The following is a 23921-nucleotide window of genomic DNA, read 5'->3' on the forward strand; positions in this document are numbered from 1 at the left end:
CTTGCTCTGTTGCTGAGTCGAGCGGGATAATCGCTTGGCCGGAAGTCCACTATCCGTCTGCTCTGTTGCTGGGCCGAGCGGAATAATCGCTTGGTCGGAAGTCCACTATCCGCCTGCTCTGTTGCTAGGCCGAGCAGGATAGCCACTCGGCCGGAAGTCCATTGTCTGCGTGCTTGACGGATGTCGAGTCTGTTGTCAAGCCGAGCGAGGTAGCCACTCAGCCGAAGTTGAACTCTATTGATGTCAGGCCTCGCTGGCTGGCCAAGCGGGGTGATTGCTTGGCTCGACTTCTGTGCGTCGTTCTCCCTTGAACGTCGGTTGTTTAAATGTTCCCTGTGTCGAAGTCGACGACGGGTCGGAGCCTTCTCCCCGGTTGGGGCACGTTTCGCCCCGACCAGTCGATGCCTTCCACTTGTTGACAATCTTGACTTTGATGACAGCAGGATGAGACCCTTCATCAACACCGCATCATAAAGCAATCCATTTAACTCTCCATACAAAGTTTCTTCATTTTTAAATTCCTCATAAAATGTAAAACCATCAAATTAAATTAAATATGTTTCTTATAAATCCTCTAGAATAATCCTTTGTTACTATAAATAGATCATATCCTCATTACTACTAAAACCAACCACAACATTCTCAAGAGCACAAGTTAGCTAGAGAGAATTGAGATGGCCATGGAGCAAGTTCTTCATATGGCTGGGGGCAGTGGAGAAACCAGTTATGCTGCTAATTCTAAGTTCCAAGTAATTGATTTCTGGCTCTTTGGAATTTTCTTTTAGAAAAAGAAAAAGACACTCTGATCATTGTGTTTTGTGATTAGGAAAAGTCACTTCGCATGATAATGCCCATGATGGACCTTGCAATAGAAGAAGTTTGCAAGTCGTTGCCAACGGAGAGGTCGATGGTGGTGGTGGACCTGGGCTGCTCCACTGGTTCCAACACATTCTTAGTCGTCTCCGAGGTGCTTAAAGTCGTCGGAAATGCGGTTGCCGTTAGGAACACGACCAATGATCCTTTACCTTTAGAGATCCAATTCTACCTGAATGACCTCCCGGGGAACGATTTCAATCAAGTCTTCCGATCTCTGGATCAGTTCAAGCAACAAGTAAAGGAGCAAATGATCAGTTCGTTAGTACCCTACTACTATATTGCTGGATTGCCTGGGACTTTTCATGGAAGACTTCTTCCTCATCAAAGTGTTCACTTTTTCAACTCTTCTATGAGTGTCCAATTTCTCTCTCAAGTATCCAATTCATTGATTTTTTTTTTCTTTTGTTTCTTCCTAAATGTGCCTAATTCTCTTATATATATATGATGCATGAATTAAAATGCTAGATGCCTCAAGGAATTGAAGGCATGAACAAGAAGAACATTTACATAGCCAAGTCGAGCCCACCGCAAGTCTTGAAAGTGTATCAAGAACAGTTTCAGAGAGACTTCTCCTGCTTCCTCGAGTGTCGCCATGCAGAACTAGACGGCCGAGCCGGAAGAATGTTGCTATCGCTGCCGGGGAGGAAAAACCATGGCCAACCCTACCAAGGATTCGCTTTTCTTTTCCAACTACTAGCCCAAGCACTATATGACTTGGTGCTCGAGGTATGTTTTCATATTTTTTTTGTTTCTCCTTTCATTTTTGTAATTTGAAATACAAAAGAAAAGGGAATATATATATATACAGGGAAAAATAGCAGAGGAAAAACTGGACAATTTCAACATGCCATTTTACTGTCCTTCCATGGAAGAAATGGCGAAGATGATCGAGTCACAAGGTCTCTTTGTCGTAGAACGAGCAGAGACGTTCGAGATGAACTGGGACCCAGCCGATGAGTCTTCGGATGATGATCAGTTGGATTTTGACGACGCGGCGCGGAGTGGGAAGAATATCGCAAAGTACGTACGCGCAGGGTTCGCGGGGCTGCTCGCGCGACAGTTCGGGGAAGAAGTGATCGACGAGGCCTTCTCTAGATACGCAGCCAATATTTCAAAGCACCTTCTCAGAGAGAAAACCAAACATTTTATTTTGTTCATCTTGCTCAAGAAAAGGGGGGTTTGAAATTAAGGTATCGGATATACCTTAATAATTACTTTAATAAATAAATAAATTAGAATTTAATTCTCAGTAAAAATGAATATTTTAAAGATATGTTATGAAGTGTGCATTAAATTTAACTCTGCGTGTAACAAGAAAATAATGGCTATGCACTACAGAAGTCTAACGGCTCAGTGGGGGAGGAAGGGTGATAACGACGATCCAGTATCTCCAGCCCCTAACCAGTTAGGGACAAGTAAATCACAGAAAAGATTTTATCCTAACCCTTTGCTTGAGAGAGCTAAAAATTAACCCTAAGACATATTGATGCAACCCTCCAAAAACTCTATTACAGTTGAACTTTCATATACAGACACTACTAGACGCCTACACTATAAAAACTTTGCCACCAACTAATTTCCTTTAAATATTCCTACGAATACTGAAACAGCCAACAAGGGTGCTAATATTAGTGTGTTCCTGTATTTTAATTAGAAAATTGAATCTAGAGGACCTATCTATTGGATCAAATCCCATAAAAAAATATATCCTTGCTGGCTCTACAAATTACAGAAATTTTGATTACATGGATAAACTAACCAAGATGAAAACCCTAGAGAAATACTCCAATCTACAAAATGAATAGATTAGAACGGTTTATTCTAAATGTGACAACACCTGCTTTACATGGACGATTTCTTTTGATAAACCCTAAAGGCGATCAGAAGGGAGTACTGGTTTCTTTTCCACTGCTTCATAATGCAAAACAAAGTGCTCCTGCAGTCCAAGAAGCAGAGATGGTGAATAATGGCGCATGATTGAAGTATAAATGGAGGTTATTGGTTCGTTACCAAACCTTCAAAACTGTACTCCACGTGTTTGGATCAAAACAAAGGTATGATCCTCTTTCATAAGAATGTGTCTTGACAAGAGGCTCCGAGTTGGGAACTCTTGTAAACCACAACTGTTGATCTCTGTGGTAGAACCATCCATGGGCATACCTGGAAAACTTCTGATGAGACAGTTTGAAAGCATATAAATAGAAGCATATCCCTGAAAAAACTCTAATTGCAATACCATTTCTAGGTCATTCATAAAATTACATGGTACCAAACTGAAACTCACATATTTCCTTTGACAAGGAAGAGAAGAGCTACTATCAATGGATTTGTTTGATATCAAAAAATAGATAGATATTGTTCTTTTTATTCTGCATAATGGTATAGATAACAAAATAGGGCACAGTATCTACATTCCATGATTAAATGGTGTCCAAGGTAGTCATAGTGAAAATAAAGATAAGTGTTTGAATAAATAAAATCTGGAGTTCAATTTGGAAAAATGTCTATACAAACAGAAGTTCAAGTGAGAAAATCCGGATATTAACCATAAAAGGGAGGGGGAAAGGACTGAAACATGCAAATAATGTTGAGGGAGAAATTACAGTTCAGAAGCTGCATAAAGTTGAGCTTCATCCTTTGGCATGCTGCAAGAATCAAAATAGCAGAGAATAACTTGAGAGGCAAAGTATGTGAGCAAAGCACCAAAAAAAAAAGAAGGAAGAATAGAATACCTGTAGAAGATGTAAAACAGGGTTGATAGCTGAAATTTGGAGAAATGTAGTTGCTACAACCACAATAACAGATTTGATAAATCATATACTCTTCGAGTACCCCATTCATATCGGCAAATAAAATCACAACATAAAAGCTTACATGTAGAGGTGGTGGTGTTTTGGCATAATAACATGTTGGAATGCAGTACTCAAGCTCCCCCTTGGCAGGCTCATCAGACCATGGAGAACCAAATGTTTTATAAAGACTATCTGTAGAGCTCAAGCTCAGTCCTACTGTTGTTAAATCAATTCCCAATGCAAGAGATGTTAGATCTGGATCATTCGTATTAATAACACTCAATAATCCAAGCATGCCAAATGGACCAGGCGGTAATTGTGACCCCTGAGTGGACTTTACATTTTGATCTCTATATGACTGGCTAACATCAGACATCTGCTGTAGTCGAAGTTGAGAAAGACTTTGTGGTTGTTGATATTGCTGAATCAGTTGCTCATACATACTCATACCAGAAGCTGGTGTAGGAGAGTTCAACGGTCTCAACCCAATACTAGGGTCTCCACTGTTTTGAATCTGTATAAAGTTGAGGGCAAAACCATTTAATCCATAGCATTAATAAAGATTAAACTATCTAAAGAATTGCAAAAGACAGGGCAAGGTACCTGTGAATGATAATTACCATGAGAAGGAAAGAAATCAGAGCCATGTGAACGTAGGTCTTGAGTGTTTCCAGGGGCAAAAGGCAGCTCACCAGTATGGGCTGTGGTAGTATGCAGCTGCTGTTGCTGCAGGTTAGATTGAAAAGTTCCTCCTAAGCTAAATCCGCCAGATCGTGTCATCTGGTTGATATCAAACTACCAAATGAATGAAGAAACATGATCAACATAGATAAGCCAATTCCAAAAGTTCACCACAGTTCAACTCACGGGTAAATGTTGCGACTGCATGGTAGAAATATTTTCATGAAGTTGCTCCTTTTGATGCAAATCCACTGAAAAATCAGAGCTACCACCTAAACAAGAATAAAAAATAATAATGCCATGACATTCTAATGTAACTTGGAAGGAGCAGCAGTCCATACAACTTACAGACACTATAGCTACAATATGATTAACATCTCTGATGCTAATAACATTCACATGACTCTAGAATCATACACCTAAAATTTGAAAGTTAACGTAGAACAACAATCTCTCCAAGTATTTATCCCACATGACAGAAAAATTGTAACACTTGAACAAACATAACCCAAGTTGGATGATGTCTGAGCTAGAGGCATCAGATCTTGTATAATATCATTTGCTCAAACATGAGTAATATGAAATGCACCTACAAATTTATGGTAAAGATCAAAGGGAACTCATATGTCATCATATATGCAAAAATATAGGCAGAATGCCCAATAAATTCAGGTTATAGAGAAAGAAATGTGTTTAGAATTGTTTAGTATAACAAAAACATATGTTACAGCTAACTGATTGAGCTTCATTGAGTGACCGGAAAAAAAGCCATCAACCAATCAAACATCAAAGCATTCTATTTGGTCATTATCTTTAGCAATCAAGGTCAGTGCAACTGTAATCATCATCCAAGCTTGAGTAATATGGGATAAAAGCATCATCTCTATCAGGTAAAGGGATAACTATTTCATGACAGGAAGCCGTAGAAGAAAAAAGACAGAAAATCATTTGTTTTCTCATATAATGAACATGTTTGAAGGCAATTATGTTAATTGGCATGTGGATAATAGAGGAAGGACTGAGTGAGACTTCTGTCCAAAACAAGGAAAACAAGTTTGAATGCCCTCAACTTAACTAAAGAAGCTGTAAAAAAAGAAAACCAACCTTGAAAAAGATCATTTACCAATCTTATGCCGAAGCAAATAAGATATTATCGATTATTGTGTAGAGATTTTGCTTTTGTGTTACCATATTTTGAAACTACTAGTCTATAAATGATTAACCCAACCAAAGAAATAAAAAAATTGTAAGAAAAAAATGCTCATTTTTTCTTTGAAAAAAAAAAGACTTATTTAAAGTTGAACAAAGAATAACAAGAAAGAACTTCACTTGTAAAGATGTGATAAAGTGGAAGGCCATAAACATGCATAATGATATAGGCTTGCATTGGGATGACCACATCTTCATGATGATGAACAAGTAAATTCAGACAAAAAACAACCTTTATATCCAGGCAAAGCTGGGAAATCTTCATTTTGTATGCTAAATTCATGATTTTGCTGGACAATGGAGCTAACACCAACTCCTTGCTTCCGTATTGCACCTAAGAATTCATAAATAGATTGATGTTCCATCTGAAAAAATTGAGAAAAAACACTTAAACAAATGGATCATATTTATATACCTAAGTGTCCTTGTTGGCCTCCAGCTGAGCTAGGCCTTGAAGTTAATTGAGGAAAATCATTCATATCAAAAGGAGAACTATCAGCTGCATTGATGGTATTCAACATTCCCATAGAGCTTAAAGGATTATTCCCACCTTGGCTCCGAGATAGTGATCCTCCTGATGTAGGATAAGAGCTACCAAGCATACCAATCATTTGCGGTGTGGCTAACCATGAAAGTAGAATAATCTCAGTATATTTGATTGCTAGATTACTTCAATAATTATATGATCAACTAGGAAATACAAACAAATCATGCATAGATAAAGAGGAGCATAAAATTTCAGATTCTAAGCCAAAATACTCATATAGGAGTATAGCTGGCCATCAGTGTAAGTTGAACGAATTATGTCAACTATCAAATGTAAAAAACATAATACAACAATGAAAAAAAACCGTACTTATTAGTAACATGTATATCTAAAGTGTCTATCACTTAAACAACAAATGTTTACCACTTGTAAGTTACATTTAACCAAATCAAAAACTTAGTTTAGTGTTCCACAATCACAATAATTAGCCATCTCTAAAAGAAGAAAAATAATCATAGTAGCCATTTCATTAAGTCCTTTCTAGGAAGATAAGTGAATCCAATTAGATTTTTTTTATTTCAACCTAAATGGGTTTGAACTTTGAATGAATTGCAACATTTTCCCACCATATAGGCAGCACACTTGATCAGTATATGTGGCCCACTATTCAGAAAAATCACCTGTAAAATATTAGAGGGTGCTTCTAAAATAAGAATACCAAAAGCACCCAGGGAGGTACTGACAGTCAGATTCTAGGCTCCATAATAACAACAGATTTTATATTAGGAATAGACTTTTCTGCAAAAGGTCTTATTAAAATTACTAAGAAGTTTGTCCTTTCAGAAAAAAGGAAGTAATTAGACACATGTGCCAAGATTAAATTAATATGCAAACAGAAATCGAAGAGCTTCAAGGAAAGCAAGAAAACTACCCTGTTGAAGCATGCTACTGATTAATCTGTTGGTTCCTTGTACATTGAGACTCCCTGACCCATTATTAGTAGCTAAGTTTACCCGTGAAGCTAAACCGGGCACAGATAATCCTCCAGAACTGATGCTTCTTCCCATGTTACCACTGCCAACAATGTTACCTACAGAGCTTGCAAGTCTTGGCCCTACATTACCCAATACTGGAGAAACTCCAAAACCAGGAACAGAACTACGATTCCCAGAAGCTGAACTTGAGGAAATACCAGTTATTGACCCAGTGACTCCATTAATATTACTACTATTAAAAGCATGATTTCCAACAACATTAATACCCCCTCTATTTGTGACACCAGAGCCATGAGGCATCTGCATGAAAAAAAAAATCAAGAATCAATACTATAAAACACATTCAAAGTACCACATGATGCAGTGAAGTAATGTGGAAATAAACTCATGCCAGACCTGAGATAATGCAACCAAAAGATTGTTTGATGAGAACCGTCCACTAGGAATGCTTCCTCCTGGTTGCTGAACACCACCTGATGGTACAACACCCATTGCGGCCTCTCTGGATGCAAGCGAACCAGGCACATTTGGCAGGTTGAAGCTTCCATGAATATTATGCAATCCTTGAAGACCACCTATTTTTTTACAAACCGTAATCAAAATTCCACATACAAGCAAAATTTCACATGAATATGTTAATAAAGTTTATGTAGGAATGTCTAACCAGAAGGATGGAACCCAGGCACTGCCGCAGACTGGCCAGAAAACAATGTGGTATAGGGTCGGCCTGAGGAGTCCGCAAGATTAGATGTTGAACCATTAAGAGTTGACTGTACCAAGAGACCCAGTAATTTGATCAGCAAAAGCAAGACTAGTAAAAGCACAGGGCATGGGCTAGGTGCTAACAAACTTGGTATGCTAACCAACAAGAAAGAAACAACTGCGTCAAGTTAGTATTTACATAAACTGTATTGAACATCTGCACCAAACAACAAAAGCTACTCATCTCTAACAATTGAAACTCAACTAAGAATAAGGGATTATATTATTAATACCAAGAGTAAAATTACATCAGATACAAATCCCATACATAAAATAACAGATAGGCAATTTGGGATGAATATTGAAGTCTATAACTATTTATTCTACTTCTCTCCATCAAGCTAGAACACAATGGAGCATAGACATTGATGGTGCTTAGTTTGTCAAGTTGTACTCAATAAAGATTTGATTATCAATTTAGTAACCTCGTGATTTCTTAAACCATGCTCTAAAAATTTGTTTGACAGCATAGATAACTTTCTTAAATTGGCAACATACCCTAGTGATTTCTCTGTAGACACCCTAGTTCAATGTTTATGAAATCTATCTGGTAATCATGAATAATACCAAGGAGAGTCCAGTGATCATGAAAAATAGTTTTAAGTAAAATAAATTAATTCCATCAACGAGAGAAAATATCCCAAATAATCCTCACAAAATGTCTAGATGAAGCCTTTTGCAACTAAGTGTATTTTCTACTGATCAATGTTGTCAACCACAACTATACTTAACAATAAAAACCATAGTTGTTAAATCATACAATTCAAAATTCTCGGGGGCACTACTCAGTTCGTAGGCACAAGATCCAGTTCTGTTAACAAAAGTATTACATGTCAACTGAAAATGAGATGCAATTAAAAAAAAATTATCAAGTAGTATTTCATCAACTTGAAAATATCAGCAGTTATCTCATAAAATTGATTGGTCTAAAAGGAAAACTATGATTTTGTCTCACAAATTTTCCATAGAAAATATATGGAAAGGAGAGAATTAGAAAACCTGAACATCAAGCATACAGGTTATACAGTCCTATGTCATGCGAATGAGACTAGAAAATGCAATTAATAAACTGAAAATCAGAAAAGCAAGAGTTACATTTAGAAGCCAAGACATTATAACTTTGCCACGTGCTCAAGAAAGACTCAATTCCAGATGCAGTGATCCTTCATTATGCCAGCCAATAAATAAAAACTCTCCGCACGTCCGATTGGCAGTTCTGACTATACCCCGAGCTCAAAAAATAAAGCGCACTTTAGATATTAAGTTAGCAAATCATATGAAGTGGCTACACTGGTAGCAGCTAGAAGAATAAATGATGCTAGTCATACTACAAATACTGAAGACTTGTTTAAAGTACTACTAAAAAATTTCTTAGAAATAAAGATTATAATGCAATGTTTTCATCTTCAAAGAAGAAACTGTAACCATAAGATGTAAGTGACTGGCTTCATAGCCCAATTACAACCTAACCAAAAGTGATTCCTTCTTCCTTTTTTTCCCCCACCAAGAATAAATTAAGCGAGTCAGAAAGACAAGATTTTATCTGGAAACATTCCCAAAGTAAAGCAGGCATGCATTTGTATTAATTTAAGATGGCAATCTATGGCAAGCCCAAAGGCAACTAACAAATAAAGGTTTTATCCTATACTCATGCATTATCACACTCCATGAGTCTAACGTCTGGCACTTATACTGATTTCACCTTTCGCTGTTAACAATGATATACTTTTCTCAATCAGTAAAAAGTTGCAGCGGAACTTGCTCGACATACTTACCTCGCAGCGACGACGACAACCACTCCTGGTTCTACGCCTCGTAGATAGAAAATGGAACAGAAATCAAAATCTATCAAGGACAAATCTCTTAGTGTATTCCTAACGACGACACGAAGCCTGTCCTACAAGTTCCGATCGAAACCCTAAGCCGAGATCAATAGGGCAAATGAAACAATCTACCGAAAACATCACGACGAACAACGATAGGAGCGTGGAGGAGGAAGATTTACCCCGATGAACGAGTTCTCGACGCCGAAATAACAAGAGCTGAGGGTGAGACAACCAAAATCCGCGACGAGCGGTGGCCTGGAATTGGGATCGTTTATAATCAAACACAACAGAATAATTAATTAAAATAAAAAATGCCAGATCAGACCGCCTTATGCTCGACCAGACCGGTTCTTCGACTTTAAACCAAACTGAGCCGGCAGCTGTCCGGTTCATGGATATTTATGATGACGACAATAAATTTATTTAAAATGTAATTTTACTTCCTTTTTTTGCTTTATTCAGAAATAATAAAAAAAATATAAGTTTCTATTCAAAATTAATATGGGTATTTAAAAAATGGTGATAACTAGGAATATATATTTTTAACTATTTTTATATATTCATAATTAATAATATAGTTGGCAATATATTTCATTGAATTCTACAAATCTTACAGCGCGCAAACAAAAAAAAAAAAAAAAATTGAGCTCTATCTCATGATTTTCGGGGACGATTTTCTAGTCCGTAAAAGTTGGATCAATTCATGATCCAATCTTTGTATTAGTAGGGGGCAATGGTCCCCCACCTGTTAACAGATGGGGGCCATTACCTCTCACCAATGCCCTTGTCCCAATCCAGGAGTGGACCAGGACAAGGGGACCAGAGGATCCGGTCCTTATTTTCGAGGCCGAATTTCCTGGATCATTTTTTGTGGTTCAGAGGATGTATCATTCGCATTTACGGCTGGATCGTGATTGTGATCCGGCCGTAAATGGTTACGATCCCTTCCTGAGTTCATCGTTCCTACCAGATTATAATTTTTATTCGGAGCGGGTGGTCGGAGACCGTCTGAGGACACCCTTGCTCAGCGTCCAGTAACCTAGTCACTTATCCACCACCGAGGCCTCCGGTCCGCTCCGAACAAAAACTATAACTTAGTAAAGACGATGAACCCAAGAAATAATCACAATAATTTACAATCGGATTGCGACCATAACGCAAATATGAATGGCACCTCGCCTAGACCACAAAAAAATGATTGATCTGTACTCATGGTTTCCATGGTGCCGGCGGCGGCGGAGGATTCGGAAACATGGGCGGAACAGCGGAGAACATAGTGTTCTTGTCCACTCCACTGGCTTCTCCGGACAAAGCCACCAGGGCAGCAACCAAACCGGCATTGCCTGCGAGCGACGGCTCTGTGTAGTTGTAGTTCGTCCGGACATCGCGGAACCCATCGTGTCCGTCAGGGCCTGCGACCATGGCTCCGACGACGGTGTTCGGGTTCGGCTTTCCGGCGTCCCTCCATTTCCAGCCTCCTTTGCAGCTGTACTTCACCCCGTTCTTCGGGATTGAGGCGCCGCGATGATGAACGCGCTTGGGGTATCGCCCTCCGAACCCGACGACGTAGCTCATCTTTCGGGGGTTCTTTCCGAGGATATAGTCAATCTGCCATGAAGATCGGAGATCTTAGCTCGTGTCGAATGAGTTGTGAGCCCGCGCGAGGAAATTAATTAAGAACCGACCTGGGTTCGCGCGAAGTCACGGAGAACTCCGGTGGGGAAGAAGTTTGGGCCGCAATACCATCCCGGAGAATCAGAAGCTTCGAGGTAATCGCTGTAGAGAGCCGCGAGAAAGGCCGCATTGACAACGTACTGAAGTGGCTGAGGTCTGCCATGGTTTAACTGTATCAAGCCTCCTGCGTGTTACCTTTGAATCAGGGAAGGAACTTCAAAGTGGAGTAGTGGAGATGGAACACTTCAAACCTTTTGTTCTGTTGAAAGTGTCAAAAACTGGAAGATAAGAACACATGATGATTCCAGTCTGGTTATGGAAAGTCCTCAATATTTCTTCGTAAGGGTACCCCGGGCTCAAGAACAGCCTCAATCTACTAAGAAGCACCTGTATTTAAATCAAAAAAGGCATCAATGACTCTGTCACATTCATTCAAACGGATTGAGTAGAACTGATGAAGCTTACTTGAGCACCAGTCAACTTGTTGTCCCAACTGAGGACGCCGGAGTCCGGGCTTCCCCGGAATGCGCCGGCGTGCTTTGCGAGGGTCGGGTGAGTGGCCAGCTGAAGAAACGAGGAGTTGCCAGTCGCGAGGTACATCCACGCGCCACCCCACACGAACTCATCCCAGTAGCCAGTCGAATTGTAGGAGATTGCTGCGTCGGCGGCGGCGCCGGCGCTGTACCGCCCCCTCTGCTGTCTTGAGAACTCGAAGAGTGTGGAAGCACCGCGGACGAGTTTCTGAGAGTAGGCCTTGTGGTCCTTGAAGACTATGGATGCCGAAGCCAGAGCCGCGGCCATCTCGGCCGCGAGGTCGGAACAGGTGTGGCACTCGAAGACCGGCCGAGGGTAGTCGATGTCCTCCGGTCTCATCCAGCAGTAGTGGTCATTTGGAGTTGTGCCACCGGAAGTGTCCCCTTGCCCAACCTACCATGAGCTTGAATTCGTCAGAATTTGCCTAATCTGGGTTTGGGTGACGAAATGGATCCTTTTCTGTCTACCTGAGCGGCGATGCGATCGATTGTGTCAGCAGAGGAATTGAAGGTCTTGAGGAGGTAGTCGACGCCCCACTTGATGATCTCCTTGATGTGGTCGAGCTCGCCGGCGGCCTCGTACTTGGCACTGTACTCGATCACGCTCCAGCTAAGCATGGTCATGGCGAAGGAGGAAGGGAAGCTGAATTTGATGGTGTCGCCGGCGTCGTAGAATCCTCCGACGAGGTTCCTCCCATGGGATGGATCCGAGATGCCATCCTTCATCCCGGAGTTCCCCCTCCACGACACGTTGTTGTGCTTCGGAATCGGTCCAGCTGCAAAGAAAATTGTCAAAAATGAAATCAAAATCTCGTCTTTCTCTCAGAATTCCGAAGCAGATACTCTGCAGAAATCCTCACATCTCTGCCCGTTGAAGAACATGAGGGCCTTGTGCAACGCCAAGGTGTAATTGTCCGGCGGCGGACGGGGGCGGTGGTGGTGCGGGACGGCCTTGACGATAAGCGCGATGAGGCCCGCGACGACGGCGGCGGCGACGAGGGCGCCGACGGTCCATAGGAAGAGCTTGCGGCTGACGATGAGGCACCCTAAATCGACGTACTTCTTCTTCTTCTTCTTCTTCTTCTTACCCTGGTCACCGGACCCAGCGAGGAGCCAGCTCTGCTGCGTCTCGTCCAGCTGCCGCGACGACATCGACAGCGCAGCCCTGTCCAGGTCCAGGTTCCGGCTCCGGTCATCATCGGCGGCGGAGTCGGCGTGCGAGATCTCCAGCGGCCCACCCCACGGATCACGCCCGTACATACTCATCCTTCCTTTTCCTTCAAAAACCCAATTTTCTAAACTCTTTTCTTGCTCCCGCCCTTCTTTATACGCGCAAGGCGAGAGTTCGGTGGAAAATCGATCGCCGCAAACAAGCTTGGAAGCAACTCAAGGTGCTTTAATGAATTTTCCAGCTGGAAATGGAACTTCCAGAGGATCTAAACTCAACAATGGCGAAATGTACTGGGACGACGACAACGTTCATAGACGGGAGTCACTGGACTGGACTGGAGCAGGGATGGCTGGATTGAGTTCGTCGCATCACATGGGGAGAAGGTAGGCGCCTACCTCTCTGTTGTGCCTGGGAAGAACCGGTTAACGTATCAAAATGCCCAGATTTAGTAAAAGTTGGACAAATTAATGATATCACGCAGTCGGACCGGTAAGGAGCTTCTAGATGTGGAATTAATTGAACGCAGTAGTTGAACCACTAATTTTATTTTTGGCCGAGCTCAGATATATTAAAATTTACACACTTATAAGTCTGATTAATAAATGATTTATCAGAAAAATTATCAGAATACATTCAATGTAATACAAGATGCTTGTACGGCTCTGGATTGAACATTTTGCATCAGTTAAAAATAAATAGTTGATGGACGTGCGCTTGGAGGGTAAATAGTAGGAATATGAATGCATCAAACGGTTCGTTAGTTATTCAGAATTTGATTCGATAAAAAATTCATTCGAGTTTATTCATTTATCTTATTGAACCAAGCTCGAGCTCGATTTCGAGCTCAATAATTTTATCGAGCTGAGCTCGAGCTTAAGGATATTCGATTCATGAACTCGCGAACATATTCGTTTATAGGCTCGTGAGCCAAAAAAAACAAACCTTAAACCGAGTCAAAAGATGAGCTCTAAAACGAACAAAAAAAACGAACTCTAAAACGAGCTTTAAAATGAGCTTTAAAATGAGCCCAAAAACAAACTCTAAAACAAGTCAAAAATGAGCTCGAGCTCGCTTAACGAGTTAGGCTCGTTAACTTTGATAATCGAGCTAATAACAAGTCGAGCTCAAACTGTTCGCGAGCTTGATAATTCTAAAACGAGCTGAGCTCGAGCCTTATGATAAAAGCTCGATTCGGCTCGAGCCGAGCTCGAATATAACTTAAACGAGCCGAGCTCGAGTCTAATATTGTTCGACTCGTTTACATCCCTAGCAAATAGTTGGTGGTTGTGGATTAATTTTGGCTCTTGCTTGGTGTAGAAGATCAAATCAAATTAATAAATAGATGATGGAACTTGGAAGGAAATTAAAGGAGAGAATAAATCCGAAAGATGCACTAATAAATTGTTTCTGATGTATTTCTTAACTAACAAGTTTGCAGCGTAAAATTCAAACTGATGTCTCCAATAGTGCAAACTAATTTTTGCTACAAATTTATGTGATAGAATTTTCATTTTCTGCAGTAAATTAATACAAACACACACCAAAAAAAAAAGTACAAACACTCATTTTTAACACCCAACAAGAATAACAAAATCTTCTGATCTAGCAATATAATATTATAATTTATCACTTGCACAACAATATTGTTGTCGACTTAATTGTGGCAGCCTGTTGCATAATACAGTGGAATTGATGATAAAAGTAAGTTGGTGTCTTTACTGAACTATAGCTCCAGATTGCAATAAGGTTCTAAATTTCAAAGTCAAACTCGAAGCATATCATCAATTCATTATGCAAGAATACTGCAAAGAAGAACTAAATCCTGAAAATGAGTTTTCAAGCAGTAATCTATATTAGTTTGAATGCAGGATATATAAAACACAAGTCAGTGAAGCTAATAGCACACTCAAGTAACAAAGTAGAGATACTTGTTAGTATTACATCTCATCAATTTACAAGTTGGCCCATTGCAGTCTAGTAGTCATTAGCAAGCATTCAGCAACTTCTACATCAATGCTGGAAGCAATTACAACCAAATTGTGATTCGCATTGACTATCATCATACATTGCTCTGCTTGTAGAGCTTTGTATCCAGTACTTGCTTCCCACACATAGCACAGACTCCTGAAGTGAAAAGGATAGAAGTAGATGAACATTATCAGTAAATTAAATACGGTAAACAAGTACTCTGTAACTTATCGGAAGAAATTGAAATAGAAAATCTGTCTGCATTTTGAAGAAGAAGCAGAATATGACATATATATCAGTTATTTAGAATTTAAAATCAGGACATAATAAGCCTATATAATCAAAACTATGTGAATAATTAAACGTTCTGGAGTCATACATAACAAGCTCAGTACTTGGAACTGTTTAAGTTTGACAAAGTAAAGGAAACTAAAACACAGCAGCACACTGAATACTTATCCAGCATAAAATACTTTTCTACATCAAGAATAAAATCACTTGCCTTTAGAGTATGCACAAGTGTGGCAATACTTTGCATCTTGATGTACTTGTTGCTTGCAAATTACACACTTTGTGTTTCCATATGGTGTCCATCTGAGGAGTTAGAAAAGACCAAATATATTAGTCCACATTGCGAGGTTTATAATCATCAAATGACGTAAGTCCCAACTAGAAGCGAAATAGTAGGTTGGATTCAATTCTCATTTTTCAAGTTTTCAGGATTTTAAAAAATTTCCAATTATATATTCTCTTTGTCATGCTTATTTCACAAATAAACCATGGAGTAAGAGCATCACGACTTTTTTCAAGTTCGCATAATTTTTCCTTCTTTTTCAAATATATGAGAAGATTTATTGTTCCAAATGCTTCTAGGTTTGTATGCTAGTTACAAGCTGTTTCAAGTAACTAAACCTTCATGCATAATATTGTAGCATTTGTTTGCAAATTGCTTCAGCTTGTTAGCAAACTTATGCTTCTGATTCATATTTTTAATAATCTACTATGATAAATGTGATACAGGCAAACTCTAAAAATTACTATTTTCCAAGATAAATAGAGAATTCAAGAGATGCATAGAACTCTATTCTCAATAACATTGTGGCGGTAAGGATGTTTAAAAGCAAAGGCTATCGAGGAAATTCGAAGTTATACAATCGAGACATTCCAAGAAATGCATTTTGTTGCCTTACAATTAGACAGATGGAAGCATTTAATAGTATTACAACTAAAATATTCAAAGAAATGCACCATGCTAGTGTATCTATCATAGCATCTATTCTTGATAACACTGTGGCAGCAAAGATGGATGTATAGCTAAACAGCAGGCATGTAAGCAAACATATGAAAGACATTGTGAGACATTACAAGAAAACCATTTAACAACATTTGAAGTTAGATTTATGTTGGAGCCATAAGAATAAATTTTTAATTATCCCCATGATATGTTAATCTATATTGCATGGGTGCTTCAAGGCAGTGTATAAAATTAATAAATACAAATTGCAAGACAAATCTACTGATTAGCACAAACATCAAAGAGGAACATTTAAAGTTACTTTTGTCTGCAGGACGATGTATTTCCTGAAGAAAAAGAGGTTAATCCCATCTCCAAAGAATTGAAGAAACAATATATCACACAATATTTAGATGTTCAATTTATCTTCTACGGAGCTAACAGATATACTGAAGTAAAATATGCTTTTTAAGAATCAATGTCACATGAACATCTAAAAAGGAAGTGATTTCTGGTTCGATAGAAAGTAGCTAAACGTAAGAAGGAATTCTGGAAGGAGACGTTTTCCTTTTCCTGTCTAACTGGCTCCTTAATCTAAGAAGAGTTGTTGGTCAATTCTAGATTAAATTATGAGACATCAATATTTTAACATACTTACCTCTGCGGATGGACAACATAACTAAGACACAAGGAATCAATTGTTTGCACAATACAAAATCAAAGGAACTGAAGCTTATAGTGGAAATTAGCAAAGACATCTATATCAACCAATTCAATGGGCACAAACCCTAACATCCAAGAATCAAAATGAAATTTCAATATAAACCTAACGATCAACAATCAAAAGAGAAGAATTATCAAGATAGTACCGAAAATCAAAGATAAAATTGTAGCAATGGTATAAAAAGAGTTCCTGCAAAAGAGCACTGCATCCGTGGAGAGGAAAGACCATATTGAGAGACGAACCTATTCTTCTTAGAAAGGAGTTTGTTCTCGTTGATCTTCCTTCCTCCACTCTCGGTGGTGTTGCTTGCTCCCTCCTTCCACTTGTCCGGAACAATCACCTTCCCTAGCTTCTTCTCGCCTACCAACATACGAGAACAGCGAGTCAGAACGAAAGATGCAACTCAAATAAACCTACGACCAAGATGGAGAACTCCAATTGACAGCGGCGAGCGAGAAAGAGAGAGCGAACGAGAGAGAGAAAGAGGACAGACACTTCTGGCACACCATGATCGCCCTCCGTTCCGACTTCTGATGCCGGAGACGATCAAACGTCGTGAGTCGAGGAAACGCACCAAAGAAACAGAAGGTAGAACACACGTGCGCACTTGGGAACTCACGTGCTTTGGGCTGAACCAGTCCGGCTGAATCGTCGGTCCATCCACAACCGAAACCCTAGAGGCCCCGCAAGTGGGGTGGGAATTAGGCCCCGCAAGTGGGGTGGGAATTAAGTTCGAAGGAGTACGGATCCTCGAATCGTAAATTGCGGATTAAAGGATGATTTATTTTTTTTATATCCTTGATTTGAATAAATGAGATAGGATTCTCTGATCCCCTTGTCCTGATCTACTCCTGGACCAAGACAAGGAAATTTGTGGGAGGCAATGACCCCCATCTGTTAACAGGTGAGGGGTCATTGTCCCCCACCAATATAAAGGCTGGGCCAAGGACTAGTCTAGTCTTTGCAGACCAGAGGATCTCATCCTTGGATAGACCCCATCTATTTAAAGGTGGAGTCTATCCAAATCAAGAGTCATCTGGACCGTAATCCTTAATCTATTCATGGACCAAAGGTTGCTAATAGGTGGGATCTTATGAACCATATCTGTATAACAAGTGGGGTCCATGAGATCCCACCTATGAATAAAATAGTCCATCCTCTGAATCGCACTTTACGATCTAGAGGATCCGACCTCATCATGCAAGATCCTTTGCAGAATAGTGGATGGAGAATAAAAAATTATTAATTAATTTAAATGGATCATATCTGTTTAGTAGATGGGATCTATATAAATCAATTAATTAGTGTAGTGATCCATCCTTTGGATCGTAAAATTCTCATTTTATATAGGTTTCCATGTAGTCGTACTTTTTCCCTGGATTATGATACAGTAAAAGGGTATTAAATTATCATTCAAATATTTATATGCAATCCCTGTATTTATAGAGATTTTTTTTAAAATAGAATACGTAATTATGGGATGTTAAATTTCTTGACCATCCATCACAAACATTTCTCAATTTATCTTGACAACTAACGAAAATTTTCTATGGGACCATATTAATCATCCCAAATTCGAGACTAGAAAGTAGCTTGTGACCGGATGTTACGTATCCATTAACCCACAATTGTAGTCAAATGATTGAGCAGCCCGATTACATAGCTTACACAGTATGAAATCGAGATATTGTTCGAGTTGCTTCATATTGTCAACTTCACATTTTACCACATGCTTCTTCTTAATAGATGATGCATATTCTAACCCTACTTATTTAAATCCCTAAGAATAATCATTTTATTTTAAATTTACTTCCCATTAATCAAGAATGGAAAACAAAGTAATTGCACGCATTGAATGTAAATATGGAAAATAACTTGAATGTAAATAGGGAATGTCTTTCTCCGACCAGATTGAGAACCTTAACAATGAACAATACAGCAAATGCTTGTATAATAAATTTGATTCAGTTATAGATAATCATGTCACTGTCGTGTTTCCTCGACTTACAAAATTAATAGAGAGCAGTCAAACCTGCTCTGTTATTTGGTGAGTAATAGAGACTTGATAATCAATGCTCTTCATTGTAAAGCACCGATAATTTAAAAGAATATCGAGTAATGATCAATAATACTAACGAGGGGAGCTAAATTAGCATTCCCCCAAAAGAAAACAACTAAAATCAAAACTACAAATGACATTTTTCTCTCGTATACACAACCATTATGCCAGGCATTTTATTTTATCTACCTTTGTCTTAATGGTGAAAGGGTAGAGGAATTGCTCTTGACCTGCAGAGATGCCACACCATGATTCTGGAGCAGTCTGCAGGTATGCCCTTTATCTTGCTCTCGTTTTCCAGGATCACTACGTGTAAAAACTTGATTGAATCCTGAAATGAACGACATCATACATAGATATCAGCCAGTAAATTTTGAGTCAGTTAATATCATGTTTCTTGACAATTTGTCCGAGTGTACAGGAATACATTAGGTGAATTTTGGCAAAAAAAATTATTAACATAGCCTTTATTGAGTTGTTTAGTAAAATAAATTGATGATAAATAAAAAAGCATTCTAGTAGAAAGCGGGCTAGATCCTCTAGACCGCTTTTTGCGGTCCAGGGGATGGTCCCTTTGCATGCATTGGTGGGGATGAATGATCCCTACCTATTTTATAAGTGGGGACCATCCATCCTACCAATGCATGCAAAGGGACCATCCCCTGGACCGTAAAAGCAGTCCAGAGGATCTGCTCTTAGTAGAAAGGAGCAGGAAACTTGATTTGGCAAACAAGAGGTTCATAGATAAATTTTCAATTTCATGAATCCAAGTTTCATTTCTGCCCAAATCACACACGCCCATAAGAACGCACTTTTTCTCACCTTCTCTTTTTTCATACCTAGAATGGCTCCATTAATTCAAAAAGCCTTGACGGAACAAATAGTTCTAAATCATAAAATAAGACCCAGATTTGTATTTTTGAGAGTGTGCATAGTTCAAATTTGGTATTAGTATATCAAGGTATTGTGGATCAAAACACTTGAGTATTATAGGTACGAAAAAAGGAAAAAAAAAAAAAAAAGAGAATATGCTTCTTCTGGACATTTGCAAACTGGAGTGAGTGAGATGGAAAACATGGAAATCGGAGGCTTGGTATAGAAAATTTGCCTGCCATCATTTTTAGCAACACTATAGTTGAGAGATTGATTGGACAAGGCACTAAGCTAACGGACAGTGATGTTCCTAGTCATGATCAAACATCTCATATGTCAGACTGCCTTAGTTGGTCAGAGATTGATGATAAGTGATAAATTCATTGCTGAACGATCGATAGAGTAAATGATTGGTGTAGACTTGCTACATCACTCGTGGAAAACCAGCCTACAAACTCATGATTTGAATGCGTTGCTAAAAATTTCTAAAACTCGTGTCATTGTTGATTTTGATTTCCCAAGTTCATAGTTTATTTGTTCATGTAGTGCATACACAACAGACGTGTAATCTCGCCCATAATCCTAAATAAAATAGCAGTTAAACAATTGCTAATGGGAGATAAGCAATTTTTGTGAAGGATTCAGATAATTGTTTCTAATAAGCAAACTTGTGGTTTTTAGATTTTACTCGGATATTGCTCAAAACTAACCTGCGATGTGTCAGGCAATGAGGTAGGGCGCCCCCATCTCTCTGGATCCCATAAAATTGAACTGTTGAAGACAAAACCAGAAATGTTTATCTTTAAAGGTTTAGTGCTCACATCTGCACTAGACAGAGACAATCTTTTGTCATTGCTCAAGTCCTTCAAAATCCAACCTTCAATCCTTGATGAATGACAGATAGGGCCATCAACCACCACTTTCTTTCTGTTTTCTGACACCATTGCTACTGGCCAAGCCCCCCGAACTCTGAAATTGTAATTTAGGAGGTAGTACATGAATTAGGAAAAATTATGGAAAAATAAATAAATTGGAAACTAATTTAACAAATACGAATTATAGAGTAAGATAGAGTGAGTGAACATTTAGAATAAAATACTAAGATAAAGCAGTAAGTGCTGGGCCAGTGTTCACCATCTAGAACCAACTCTCCTATAAAATTGAATAATCAGTATAATTAGATTCCCAAAACCAGTGGCATAGATTCAAGAGTAACATGAAAAGAAAGGTATACAAGGGAAAATAAATTTCTCAATCCAGCATATTTGATTGGATTTAGAATGCCTCCTAACTAGATAACAAAATGATTTCTTGAAACTATAACAAATAGAAGGTTGCTTGGTTTTATATATAAAGCTTGAAAGGAAGTATATGAATTTCTAAAGATAAATGCAAGTAATCTACTATTGCCTCTCCCAGTCAAATGGACAAGAAAACTGGTTTTTTTGTGCAGCCTAAACCTAGTGTACTTATATCTGATTGTAAAGTACCCATATTAATGTAACTCAAATCACGAGTTCATTGATTAATAAGATTCACTCCATAGCTTATCTGTGTTTAGTCATTCCAAGGTATCTTTTTTATGATACAAAACACGAAACAGGGAAAAAAGGATAATGTTGAGCAATCAATTGGTTCTACAGCGTAAGGTTTATGAATATCTATATCTTAGTCTCCCCATGGTGCCAAGTTGACTAGATGGTAACATATATGTTATAATGGGACAAGAAATCAATTTTCGACAGACGCATGCACTCAAGGAAAAAACCCATCCCACCCCTTTGCCACTTGACGATCGGCTAGAAGCTGACCCGTCATTTATCTCCCTACACATAATTTGAAGAGGAGCTGTGAGGGGCGTCTAAAATAAATGTAATCACCTTTTGCTACCATGAATATCTATATCTTAAGCTATTTTCACTGTTTTTCCTCCGACGACAACAAAGAAATTTTTAGGAAGACCGGCTGAATTTCAGATACTGCAATGAAGAACAAGCAAAATCAGATATGGTGTTTAAGCAAATCAAAATATCCCTTTCTTCTAAGTGTAGCCAACTTTAAATTAATCATATTGTGGGCATCTAGTAATTGGGCATCTTTCCTAGGATAAAATGCTGGCACTAACACACTGCAAGAAATAGATAAATGATGACTACAATACTCCTGAAAGGAAGTTTCCTCGAAGACAAAGCAATGAAGCACAGAAGGAATAATTGAGGAAGAACATCGAAATTATATTTAACCCTTAAAACTTCATGCTTGAATTTTTAAGTGATTTCATAAAATTGCAAACCAAGGACAAGAAAAGAACAAATTAGAAGAAAGAATTTAGTTAGAATATCGTGATTGATCGTCACATGTCAATCGAAATGGAAGAATGACTTCAAAAAGAGAGATTTGAACATCTGTGTGAAGTTTGTCCAATTGTTTGCAGTGTAAAATGGTCAAGTGTCGTGGAAAGATGTAGTCTTTATTTCCATAATAAGATGAAAATCGAATAGAAATCTGTACTTATTATTACTTCTAGATCCCTCTGATATTGTCGACTGTAAAATTGATTATAGAAATATAAACGAGAAAAAAAAGACTATGGAAGAAGAAGAAAGGGAAAAGGGTCATACTCGATCTCTCTCATTTGAACGAAGAATTGGAGATCATAAACATTGGATGCATCCGCAAAATGAACTATCCCTGTGAGCCGGTGGTACTCAACGTGGTTTAGCGCGACGTTGCGCTGGTGGTGGACCTCTGCCTCCGGGTATGTGAAATTCTCCTTGAAGGTCAGGTGCCTGTACATGACCCCGGTATCCCGAAGCATCGCACCTGTAGCAGGAGCATCAGCGTAAGCCTGGACCACGATCCACAGCAGCGGCGGCGGGACCAAGCGAAGGGTGTGCGCCAATCGCCGCAGGAACGCGCCTTGAAATCGATCGTTGGACTCTGTCGTCGTCACGACTATAATCAGCCTCCGAGACGGCGCCAAAGAATCTCGCTCTCCCGCCCCCTTCGAAGGCGGAGGCGGATCATCGCCACTGTCGGCGCCGATGGTGTCGGCGGGGATGGATCTCGGGATCTCGGCTATGTTACCATTAGCAGGGGCTTTCGGCTCGACGACACGCTCCACCAGGTAGGAGGGGGCGGCGGGGACGATACTGTTCATACTGATGCCGATGCTCCGACCCCGAGGTCGGTCGGCGGCGCGGCCGGAGAAGATGGCGGTGGTACTGGGCGGCGCGAAGCCAGTGAAGAAGCCCATAACGAAGCAGAGGGAGAAGTGGCCGATCGCCTTCTTCCAGAGCGGATTCCTCTTCCTCGTTCGCTCGATCGAGCCCATTTCCAAGAGCACTGGGCAACGTAGAGTCGACAAACCAAAGGAAATTCATATAATAAATTAAAGAAAAAAAAAAAGGAACATAAATAAGAGAAAATCACAAAACATCTTTTTTTAAAAAAAAATCCCGGGAAATTAACATTTTAAATATTTTAAAATCATAAAGCATGGTTTATATTAAAAATCCCGGGAAATTTCCATGACATACATTAATTTTTAAAACAATTTTGTGGTCATCACAAATTTAGAATTTTTAACATTTCTTTAGTGAGAAGCTCATATTGTGAACTATATTAAAATAAAAAATATACAATTTTATTTTCTGTAAATTATAAATTCTCAAGCGCAAATTGTAAGTTCGTTGGTATCCGATTCAAAAAAAAAAAAAAAATAGAAAACCTTGAAAAGAAAATCCAAAAATTTGAAGGGTCAAGCAACTTCACTAACGCATAAATACCATCCTAATCATCGTTGGTATAGTGTCAAATAAATATAACAGACTGGTGATTAAGATCCATTTAGACACAACTATGATAATGATGATCAATGTTTCCAAAGATGAACTGGCCGAGCAGATGATCTGATTCTACAAAAGCATTGATCATAATGAAGTAGCATTTCAAACAAGAATATCAGGTTCAAGCTGCATCTCTTAGGTTCAGTAAGACTCGAGAATTATCTCAGGCAAATCGATTGAAGCTTTTCAATGAAAAACTAACTACAGGC

At 39.1% G+C, this 23921-nt stretch overlaps 6 protein-coding genes and 1 non-coding gene across 17 annotated transcripts; 2 read left to right on the plus strand and 5 right to left on the minus strand.

The window, feature by feature from the left end:
* The first annotated feature begins 634 nt into the window (after nt 1–634).
* LOC122036190 (anthranilate O-methyltransferase 1-like) lies at nt 635–2231 on the plus strand. The gene is made up of 4 exons (XM_042595449.1): nt 635–749; nt 827–1249; nt 1342–1602; nt 1685–2231. Exons 1-4 carry the CDS (start codon nt 675–677, stop codon nt 2057–2059), a joined length of 1134 nt encoding a protein of 377 aa, XP_042451383.1. The 5' UTR covers nt 635–674; the 3' UTR covers nt 2060–2231.
* Nucleotides 2232–2571: 340 nt separating this feature from the next.
* On the minus strand, nt 2572–9958 carry LOC122036187 (probable NOT transcription complex subunit VIP2). 10 transcript variants are annotated; one of them, XM_042595439.1, is made up of 15 exons: nt 9808–9923; nt 9578–9694; nt 8898–9022; nt 7705–7810; nt 7437–7615; nt 6977–7340; nt 5974–6180; nt 5791–5892; nt 4536–4621; nt 4272–4463; nt 3751–4182; nt 3609–3661; nt 3480–3521; nt 2892–3036; nt 2572–2812 (listed from the first exon to the last, which is right to left on the minus strand). In XM_042595439.1, the coding sequence occupies exons 3-15, from the start codon at nt 8913–8915 to the stop codon at nt 2747–2749; spliced, it is 1992 nt and encodes a 663-aa protein (XP_042451373.1). In that variant the 5' UTR covers nt 8916–9022; nt 9578–9694; nt 9808–9923; the 3' UTR covers nt 2572–2746. The 10 variants fall into 10 exon arrangements, with proteins under 10 accessions (XP_042451373.1, XP_042451380.1, XP_042451379.1 ...); XM_042595446.1 differs by having other exon boundaries at nt 9578–9647; nt 9808–9898; XM_042595445.1 differs by having other exon boundaries at nt 9578–9699; nt 9808–9891.
* Nucleotides 7705–7782, plus strand: LOC122036224. Its single transcript, XR_006127334.1, has one exon. It is a non-coding gene; the product is annotated as a small nucleolar RNA snoR35 (small nucleolar RNA).
* Nucleotides 9959–10837: 879 nt separating the features above from the next.
* On the minus strand, nt 10838–11203 carry LOC122036219 (endoglucanase 9-like). The gene has a single exon (XM_042595486.1). The coding sequence runs from the start codon at nt 11201–11203 to the stop codon at nt 10838–10840; it is 366 nt and encodes a 121-aa protein (XP_042451420.1).
* LOC122036189 (endoglucanase 9-like) lies at nt 11095–13420 on the minus strand. The gene is made up of 6 exons (XM_042595448.1): nt 12696–13420; nt 12304–12611; nt 11768–12229; nt 11554–11689; nt 11314–11472; nt 11095–11236 (listed from the first exon to the last, which is right to left on the minus strand). Exons 1-5 carry the CDS (start codon nt 13099–13101, stop codon nt 11384–11386), a joined length of 1401 nt encoding a protein of 466 aa, XP_042451382.1. The 5' UTR covers nt 13102–13420; the 3' UTR covers nt 11095–11236; nt 11314–11383.
* Nucleotides 13421–14835: 1415 nt separating this feature from the next.
* Nucleotides 14836–17580, minus strand: LOC122036215 (cysteine-rich PDZ-binding protein). The gene is made up of 4 exons (XM_042595482.1): nt 17426–17580; nt 17175–17292; nt 15477–15568; nt 14836–15130 (listed from the first exon to the last, which is right to left on the minus strand). The coding sequence occupies exons 1-4, from the start codon at nt 17439–17441 to the stop codon at nt 15066–15068; spliced, it is 291 nt and encodes a 96-aa protein (XP_042451416.1). The 5' UTR covers nt 17442–17580; the 3' UTR covers nt 14836–15065.
* Nucleotides 17581–18866: 1286 nt separating this feature from the next.
* LOC122036171 (beta-1,4-xylosyltransferase IRX9-like) lies at nt 18867–23258 on the minus strand. Of its 2 annotated transcripts, XM_042595417.1 has the most exons (4): nt 22486–23258; nt 20742–20833; nt 20575–20635; nt 18867–19322 (listed from the first exon to the last, which is right to left on the minus strand). In XM_042595417.1, the coding sequence occupies exons 1-4, from the start codon at nt 23196–23198 to the stop codon at nt 19298–19300; spliced, it is 891 nt and encodes a 296-aa protein (XP_042451351.1). In that variant the 5' UTR covers nt 23199–23258; the 3' UTR covers nt 18867–19297. The 2 variants fall into 2 exon arrangements, with proteins under 2 accessions (XP_042451351.1, XP_042451350.1); XM_042595416.1 differs by having other exon boundaries at nt 20575–20833; nt 22486–23255.
* Between the last annotated feature and the right edge of the window lie 663 nt (nt 23259–23921).

The sequence above is a fragment of the Zingiber officinale genome, unplaced genomic scaffold, assembly GCF_018446385.1.
Source record: "Zingiber officinale cultivar Zhangliang unplaced genomic scaffold, Zo_v1.1 ctg134, whole genome shotgun sequence".
Lineage (NCBI taxonomy): Eukaryota > Viridiplantae > Streptophyta > Magnoliopsida > Zingiberales > Zingiberaceae > Zingiber > Zingiber officinale.